Genomic DNA, 8,994 nt, shown 5'->3' on the forward strand with positions numbered 1-8,994 from the left:
TATTCACAAAAAATATGTGTTCTTTTGGATTATTTTGTGGAGGTAGACATCATTATCATTTTTTCCCCACAGAGACAATATTAAAGGCAATATTAAACCTAAAATAAAAACTCTGTTACTTCCACCAGGTGATGAACGGTCCATCCTCTTGGCTGCACCACACTGTCAGGGCTGAAAGGTGCCACAATAATCCTATGGAGCCAAAGTGGGACAGAGGAGCTACAGTAACAGCTCCACCTGGCAGCCTGCGCCTGGCAGCCTGCGCCTGGGAGCCTGCGCCTGGGAGCCTGAGCTCAGGGAAAACTAACCCTACTCTAACAGGTTGATTTCCTCTACGCATTTGCAGATCACTGCACAGCAGGACTGTGGCAAAACTCAGGTGCACACTGGCAATAGGGAGACCCACCTCAGTTGTAACTGATTATCTGTGTGTGTTTTTTTTCAGCCATTCAAGAATAAATATTTATTAGTAAATCATCTTACACTTTATGGATTTCCACACATTTGTGGATCAGTTCACGTGTTTGTGGATGCACCAATTTACACCAAGCGGCAACCTCCAGTCCAAGAATATGAGAAAAAAATTTTAACTAGGCGGTACAGAGGATATTGAGATCGCTAGCTTGCACAATCAGAGGCACAGTTCAGAGTCATGTGACTGATGGGGACCCTAGAGCTGCACGCAAAGCCCTTGCCACTTCCAAAACAGCTGTTATTCCCAACTTGCTTTAGTTTCCGTTTCAGAAACAGACTGGTGACATTGGGGAGACTGCTGAAAACTCCTGGCTGATGTAGGCCTTTTTCACTCACTCTCGAATTTGGCTTCATTTTGTTCAATAGGCTAAGGTCCAGCTGTGTGGTCCATCTTTCTGGATTCATGACCATCCTCTAACTCCTGAGAGGAACTTAACACAGTGAGTTCCTCTCCTACTTTTCTCCTTTGATGAATATTGTAATAAATGACCTCAGAGGATTTCTCGCGCTGCCTTTAATGAGAAATATTTACAGCTGCACTCGTCCTAAGCGCTGTGGCTTTAACTGGAAGTTATGGCCCCTAATTGCAGGTGTCATCTGACTCTGGAGAGCTACGAGCCATAAAAGCAGTTTGTTATCAACCGGTGTCTGCTTTGAAATGAAACAGGAGAATTTACGCTCCTCTTATTAACCTCTGTGGCTCGTCTCTGTGATTCAGGGGGACCAAAGGACTGTGGATGAGAAACAGAGGTGACCTATGTGATCACACCTGAGGCTCAGTCTCATCTGCTGGCCTCCGTGAATCCTGATGAACTCCTCGTGTTTACTGCCAAGCAGCGGCACCTATAGACACCACGCCCCTGCAGCAGGAAGCATCTCCACAGTCTGCAGCAAGGCTCAGGTACCAGCTCCACCTGTTGGAGGCCTCCTGTGGGAAATGCTTGGAAATGAAAAGCAGCATCAGTCTGCCGCTGAGCTCAGACTCAAGACCACATGTACCCACACCCACATCATCCACCCAGGATCCCCGCTGGGTGCAGCTGAGGAGGCAGCTGGGGAGATAAAGCTGTTAATGTGGCCCACCCCTCCCCTCCCCTACTCTTCTTCATCCTCCTCCTCCTCCTCCCTCTGGTCACACTCGTCCTCTCTCTTTGTTTTGACCCTTGTCGTCCACAGTCTGAGAGCGAGGGAACCTGGAGGCATAAAGTCATGGCTTCATTAGTGCCGCTCACTCCCATTAGAAGAGGAGAAAAAAAAACATGTTTTAGGGGCTTTTTCATCTTTGAGACATTAAAAGACAGTCAGAGAAATACTCAGAGAGACACTCAGAGAGAGACAGTCAGAGAAACACTCAGAGAGACACTTAGGAAGGGACAGAGGAAGGTTTTCAGAATGCCCTCTCTTGGTTCAGAGTGGGCTCAGAGAGTCTGAACATCTATTTTGTGAATTATAGTTTCAGAACATCTTTCCTTTTTTGATAGAAAAAAAACTGGACTGCATCATGCATAAAGACTGGATAAAGCTGTCTGTAGAGTAGGCTGTGTCTGGTTAAACTGACCTGACCAATGAGGAACCAGCACAGACATGAGGACATGAACCTGCAGAGGACTGAAGGCTCTGGCTCTGTGATCCAGTCTGACATCATGTACTGTCAGTCTCTGTGATCCTGCTGTCACATAAACTGTATCATTGAATTTAAAGGAGTGGTTGTCTGGGGGACATGTCAGTACTGAGTGTATTACTCACAGTGGATCCTGGTCAGCTCAGCCCTGTTGAGGAGTAACCAGCAGGAGAACAGAAAGCCTTATTTTGTTTTAACTTTTCTTAAACACACCAACAGATCAAGGTTTAGAAATGGATCTAAAAAGGTTCATGCACCTTGCTGCTCCAGCTGTACCTTGTCAGGGTTTGAGGGCTGTACCTTTTCCTTTGTTCTTTGTAAAATAAAGTTTCAGTACCTTCTGGTAAAAAAATTTGACCTTTTTCATTTACTTTGCTTTACTGTGAGCAGGGGCGTAGCTACAATTAGGCAAACACAGGCAGTTGCCTGGGGCCCCAGGATTCCCAGGGGCCCCCAAAGCATCTCATAAAAACTGATTTATGAAGTTCTCTTCAATTGAAAGCATTTCTTTTTTCTAAATCTTACTTCACATGCTCCAAAATACATTAAAAGGCTTAATCTTTAATGATGGTTTTGGGTGCTCCCCCTCCCTTCTTATTCAATGGGCTATTCCATGTTACAACACATCTAAAAATTTGATTCAGGAAGAAAGTGGTAAAAAACACTTTTTTCCCCCATTTTTTTTTCTTATTTTTAACCAAGTTGGAAATAAAAACAATGTTGCTCTGAGATCTGAGATAAACATAGGACTTTTAGGATTTTAAGGACTTAATCTAGCCCAGGAAACAGGATCATTTTCCCAAAATCAAACTTTTTGAGTTGGTGATAAACATTTTTGTACAAAATCTCTTTTTTGGAAACATAACTCACTGGACAGGGGGTCAAATAAAAATACATTAACTTTAAAATAATGTTACCAAAAAGTATGGTAACTGTAAATATCAGTTTTCTGACTGTGAAAAATCACACATAGGTCTAACATTGTCATTTTAAGGAGCATTTTCATACCTTACAGCTTCCACTGTGAAAAATGTTCCTGTGGGGTCCGACGATGGCACCCCTGTTTCTCTGTGTGTGCCCAGCGTCTGCTCTCTGACAGGTTTCACATTACAGGGACCAGGCAGACCGGACCCTCTGTGACAAAAACACTTCTGATTGGCTGATACCTCCTACAAGCCCACTTTAAAAAACGGAACTTTCTTTCAGTGGTGTTCAATTTACAGAGGATAGTCTTACCTTCTGACACTGAAATAGCTGGGCTCTATTTAAATCTCTGTTTAGTCACTCAGCACGTCCCTGATGGTGGTGTAAAATGTTAATAATAACAATAATAATAAATATGATAAATAAGAATATGAGGGCATATGTTGCTGTGGAAACAACACATTTTCCCTGAGTCCTGAAGTTCCAGCTGTAACACTAAGTTTCACAAAGTTCTTACTGTGAGGACACGTCAGTGTGATAGTGTTTTAATGTTGATATAAATAATCAGAACACATCAATTTTAGGTCATTGCATCAACCTTTACAGTCTGTCAGTCCTCGCCTCTTAAAGGGGCCACAGGGTTAAAAAGTGGCCTCTCTCTCCTGATCTGCAGTTTTCCACAGCTCACCTCGAAGTCCTTTTTGGTCCCGTTTAAAACCTGCAGACTTCCTGTCCTTACGTCATAGCCATGCACCTTTAGTCTCTGGATCCTGTAGTTTACAATCTGCGTGGTCAGCTCCAGCACACTGGGGGTCTCTGTGATCTGGGACATGCTGATCCCTGCCCTGAGGAGGCCCTGGAAGCGGTCAGACAGGATCTCCTCGGGGTAATAGAGCAGAGCAGGACAGCTGAGGATAATGTCCCTCAGCCCATCCTCAGAGCAGCCCATGGTCTCCTGGGAGTAGGCCAGCGTGCGTCTCATGCTGTCGGGGTTTAGCTCGGTGACAAAGCCCCTGAGTTTGGAGAGGAGGCGGAGCAGCTCGGCCGTGCTGAAGCCCCGGTCTCTGAGGAACAGCAGGTTCTGCCTCAGCGCCTCTGGTGGCTTCAGGAGAACAAAGGGGTTCTGACTCAGCAGCTTCTGGAGCCAGATCTTCATGTTAGCCTCCTCTCCGCCCAGCTCTCTGTAGGCCTGCTGCAGGGTCTGCACCATCAGCTGGTTCTGCTCCACCGGCCGGCTGAAGCTCTGCGGAGCGCTGGCCATGAGCTTGGTGACCATTCGCTTGTTGAGGTTCAAACTCTGGAAGTAGGTGATGTTGTCCCGCTGGTTGTCATGGTAACTGGAGGAGGTGAAGAAGGAGGCAGGGAACTTCTCGATGATATCGACCAGCTGCTTCTCACTGGGGCACACAGACATCCAAAGCTCCCTCTGAGCCTGCACCTGCTCTGGATGGCAGAGGACTGACTCCGGGTGAACTGTGAGGATCCGGGCTACGATGGAGCCCGATGCCCCCATGTCCCTCAGCAGGTCGGCCACCTCCTTAGTGTAGGCAGGAGTCTGATGCAGGACCCAGCCCTTTAGCTTCCTAACCTTCTGGATGTCCACAGAGAGGTCGTAGAGAGCCTCCACAGTCTGCTGGTTCTCCGCTGAGCTCAGAGTCGCACATGGCCGCAGGTGTAGAGGCAGAGCTGGGACACGCTGACACCGCAGGCACAGGGAGGCCGTGATCAGACGCAACATCTGGGTGAAGTCCTGATCACCTGACAGGAGGAGAGGAAAAAACACAGCGTGACAAACAGACACTTCAAGTATCCAGTCAGTCTAAAAACCAACCATCGCCCTGAAGCAGCAGAGGAAACCGAAGAATGTTGGGATCATTTTCAACCAAAAGAACACAATCAAATTCTTTCTATCCTCAGAAAGATTTTTTTTTTCTTCTCATGGTCGTAACTCTTTAACTAAACAGCCTGCAAACTACAAAACCTCACTTGTGGATTTACACACAAGACATGACAGCAGAATCAGTCTGCTAAGTTGATCCTTTCCCTTATGAGTCATTGTATCATTAGGGGAACATTTCAGGTTTACAAAAAAAGGTGGGGGGGGGGGGGGGGGGGTGCTTCAGAGTCTGCTTGTTTGCAAAGTATAAACCTAGAATGTACTCAATTCATTAACAAGCTTAAGTTCCAATGAATTCTTGAATATTTAAGTAATAAAAAATGGTGCATAATTTTGTCAACTGTGTTATGGACAAAAATTGTAAATATGTTTTCAACATGAATCCATATTTTACTGAATTTAGAGTTATTCAACATTTCTATGTCGGGCTACCCTCCCTAGAAATGTTCTTCATCATTTATATCACAGTTTAGACTAAATGTAAAGAATCATGGCTCAAAAATCACAGTAACCAGCTGACAGGACAAGAAGAGAGAAACCTGTCTCTACAACTCTACATTTAGTGATGTTAACACACACAACATTTCCTCCATGTTTTGTCCCTTGTGCTAACTGCAGACCTTGAACATGCCATCACCTGACCTCCATCAGCTCATATTTCTGCTCCTTTTCTTCACAGTTTGCTCTTTATAACATCTATAGTAAGAAGAGCAGAAAATGTTGGTAACACAGTTGATGAACAGTTGATGCGCCCCATGTACAGACAATCATTCTGATGAAATATTGATGAGAAGGAGCTGAAACATGACACACTTTCTTCAAGGTTCACACCAAAAAGGATGGGACCTCAAGTGATTTAAGGCATGTGACTTTGGAGCCATTATTGATTCATATGGATATTTCAATGGGTAACACAGTAGATTCAGATTTTTCAGACACACAAAGTGAATTATTTTATCTAAATTAATTATCTCAATAGTTTTTAAAACAGCTTTGTCATGTTTGATGATTATTTTAACAAAAAATACTGGAAATAATAAACACAAACATGTATTCTAATGTATTCTAATCACAGGATAAATATGACTCCCAGTGACAGTGGAGGGAGCTGTACTTTAAATGTTCTTTATACTGAAAAAAAGCATATGATACATTCATGCTCTATGATACTGAGCATTTGTGTGCATTTTGGTCCAGATCCAACATTGAACATGAGAGTTATTTAAGATGAGCTTGTAACGCTCCTTGTTCTCAGATTGATGACTGCAGTGGCTGTGTTGAGCTCTGGTAGCTTTGAGTCAGATGTGGTCGGTCATGTGCTTCTGTCAGGATACGATGCTAACAGTCAGATTTTCATCCTAATATTCGTTCCACTGTTCACATGAACATCATGCAGAACAATGATGTCTTACCATAGTTATGCACAGCCAGAAGGGCTTTCTGGAGCTTCCTGTTAACCCCTCACTGAGCTGTTCAGTTGAGAGAAAGACTTTCAAAACTTACCACAGCTGAGTTAGTGATATGAACTTCAGCTTTTTCAACTGTTGATAGAAAGGACACCATACAAGACCAGGGAGTTAGTACAATTATGTACACTTTGAAACTTTTCCAGCACTCTGGATTGAGAAGTTTGCTCATTAACTGGCTTTTTAGCAGCTGTTGTGACATTGATAACCACAGACACAGTGGCTGAAAGTCACCAGTTAACAGGGTAACTAGATAAACCACCAGCAAACAAGTCTCCATGTGCCTGTGAGATCTGTGCTAGCTAAGAGTGTGCTGACAGGTTGATTTCACTGTTTCAGCAATAGAAGGAAATGAAAGCGAACAGAGACTGAAAAATTATGGTGTGGGACTGCTGGCATCACGCTCTGATTATTCAGTTCCTACAAGTCTGGCTGTTACTCCAGATGTCTTTCATAGCACTCACTGGGAATCTTGCTTTTTATCACTGGGGTCAAAACCATGTCTCAATCTGTGGACTATTGAATCTTTTATCCACACTGGACCTTGGGGACTGGCATGAGAGCAATTTTACAGCTTTTTCATTTACTGATGTTTGGTTTTCACGATATTAGAGCTAGATGATTAACTTCAGCTGGTTTCATAAGCATGGCTTATACCCTCTGTGAGAAACTGTTGATAACCTGTTAACAAGTGTTCCGCGAGAAAACACACGAAACAACAGGTCACATCACTTTATTCACTGAAATGGGATTTGCTGAGTACTTGAGGTGATTTAAGTGGTGCACTATGGGAAAACTTCATGATGTTGAAGGGTCATTTATTTCAGTGGTAGTAACTAACTCTGGGATGACACGCTGTTTAAAACAGTATATAAAGGTGGAAGGCAACATTCTAAACAGGGCTTATTTATTTGTTAAATTGTGCTCATGATAAGCCGTTTTCGTAGTATTTTATCTTAAGGGTCATTTGATGATGTTTTAGCCTCTCTGTTAGCAGCCTCTAAAGCACGGTTTAACAGACCTCTGGGCTCTTTGCTGACACACTCTGAGACATTTTAACGTTAGCATATTTCTAGAGTTCTCCTCCGATAACAAAATGCTTTCAGTCAGTGGTTTCAAAATAAAAGTCCGGAAAAAAAATCCCTTCATGCTGCATGTGTAGCCTGCTACGGGTTAGCTTCACGAGAAGGTAAAAGCCGCCACGGCTCTGACGTCTCGGTGCATCACGTGACCTACCCTCGAAACTGACGGCTCTGCCAGCTACTGTCAGATGGTGGGTTTAGGGTTTCTGTTAGTTTGGGAAGTAGAAAGTTATGATATTTATTATTAGAGAACTTGTTACCTTTGGCAGCGGTCAGAGGATGTGACGTTGTGTTATGAAATGGAGTTCTTCCTCTACTATCAGCATGCGATGTGCCGTACGCCACAGCGCCGCGCAGGTTGTGGTGAGGACTGCAAGTCAGGCAGGTTTCTCCATTCATTTTACAGTTCTTAAAACACGTTGTTAAAAACGGAATATGCCATCATATAAAATAGGTAATAATTTAATAGAATAGAGGACACATTATGCGGTAATATGAATTTATTGGTTAAATCAGGACCATGTATCAGTTTATACCTTACACCCACATATCTGGTGATATAGGCTATCACCAGATATGTGGGTGTAAGCAGGGGCGTAGCTACAATTAGGGAAACACAGGCAGTTGCCTGGGGCCCCAAGATTCCCAGGGGCCCCCAAAGCATCTCATAAAAACTGATTTATGAAGTTCTCTTCAATTGAAAGTATTTCTTTTTTCTAAATCTTACTTCACATGCTTCAAAATACATTAAAAGGCTTAATCTTTAATGATGGTTTTGGGTGCTCCCCCTCCCTTCTTATTCAATGGGCTATTCCATGTTACAACACATCTGAAAATTTGATTCAGGAAGAAAGTGGGAAAAACACTTTTTTCCCCCATTTTTTGTCTTATTTTCAACCAAGTCGGAAATAAAAACAATGTTGCTCTGAGATCAGAGATAAACATAGAAGACTTTTAGGATTTTAAGGACTTTATCTAGCCCAGGAAATGGGATAATTTTCTCAAAATCAAACTTTTTGAGTTGGTGATAAACATTATTGTACAAAATCTCTTTTTTGGAAACATAACTCACTGGACAGGGGGTCAAATAAAAATACATTAACTTTAAAATAATAGTACCAAAAAGTATGCTAACTGTAAATATCACCTCTTTAAGTAGATTTTTTTCCAGTTTTATGTTGTGCTTGATATGTACATGTTTTTTCTTTACAATTATTTTTTTCATTATTTACCTATCGTAATGTTTTTCACTTCATACTTTCTTGTTTGTTACTGTTACTCTGTAAAGTCCCCACTGTGGGACAAATAAGCTGTCAATCGACCATAAAGATTTAAAATCCAGGACAAAGTGGACTAAATGATGTATTCACCTTTTTCAAAATCAAACTAAAGTACAGAACTTGAGGAAATGCATTAAGTAGCACTGTCTCATGCCTTGATTCTGGGAAAGAGACAGTGGACCCAGGGAAGGCCAGTGTAGCTCTGAGGAAGATGAGTTACAAGGACATGGAGGGCCCCATTGACTGGGTT

At 42.9% G+C, this 8,994-nt stretch overlaps 1 protein-coding gene across 3 annotated transcripts; it reads right to left on the bottom strand.

Annotated features, from left to right (window-relative positions):
• Positions 1-3,532: 3,532 nt before the first annotated feature.
• Positions 3,533-7,781, bottom strand: mterf2 (mitochondrial transcription termination factor 2). Of its 3 annotated transcripts, XM_074677751.1 has the most exons (3): positions 7,725-7,745; positions 6,329-6,457; positions 3,533-4,777 (listed from the first exon to the last, which is right to left on the bottom strand). In XM_074677751.1, exon 3 carries the CDS (start codon positions 4,755-4,757, stop codon positions 3,630-3,632), a length of 1,128 nt encoding a protein of 375 aa, XP_074533852.1. In that variant the 5' UTR covers positions 4,758-4,777; positions 6,329-6,457; positions 7,725-7,745; the 3' UTR covers positions 3,533-3,629. The 3 variants fall into 3 exon arrangements, with proteins under 3 accessions (XP_074533852.1, XP_074533851.1, XP_074533853.1); XM_074677750.1 differs by lacking the exon at positions 6,329-6,457 and having other exon boundaries at positions 7,725-7,781; XM_074677752.1 differs by lacking the exons at positions 6,329-6,457; positions 7,725-7,745 and adding an exon at positions 7,619-7,718.
• Positions 7,782-8,994: the final 1,213 nt, after the last annotated feature.

This window comes from Halichoeres trimaculatus, unplaced genomic scaffold, assembly GCF_033239565.1.
Source record: "Halichoeres trimaculatus isolate MK-OKI-2021-1 unplaced genomic scaffold, fHalTri1.1 fHalTri1_scaffold_10, whole genome shotgun sequence".
Classification (NCBI taxonomy): Eukaryota; Metazoa; Chordata; class Actinopteri; order Labriformes; family Labridae; genus Halichoeres; species Halichoeres trimaculatus.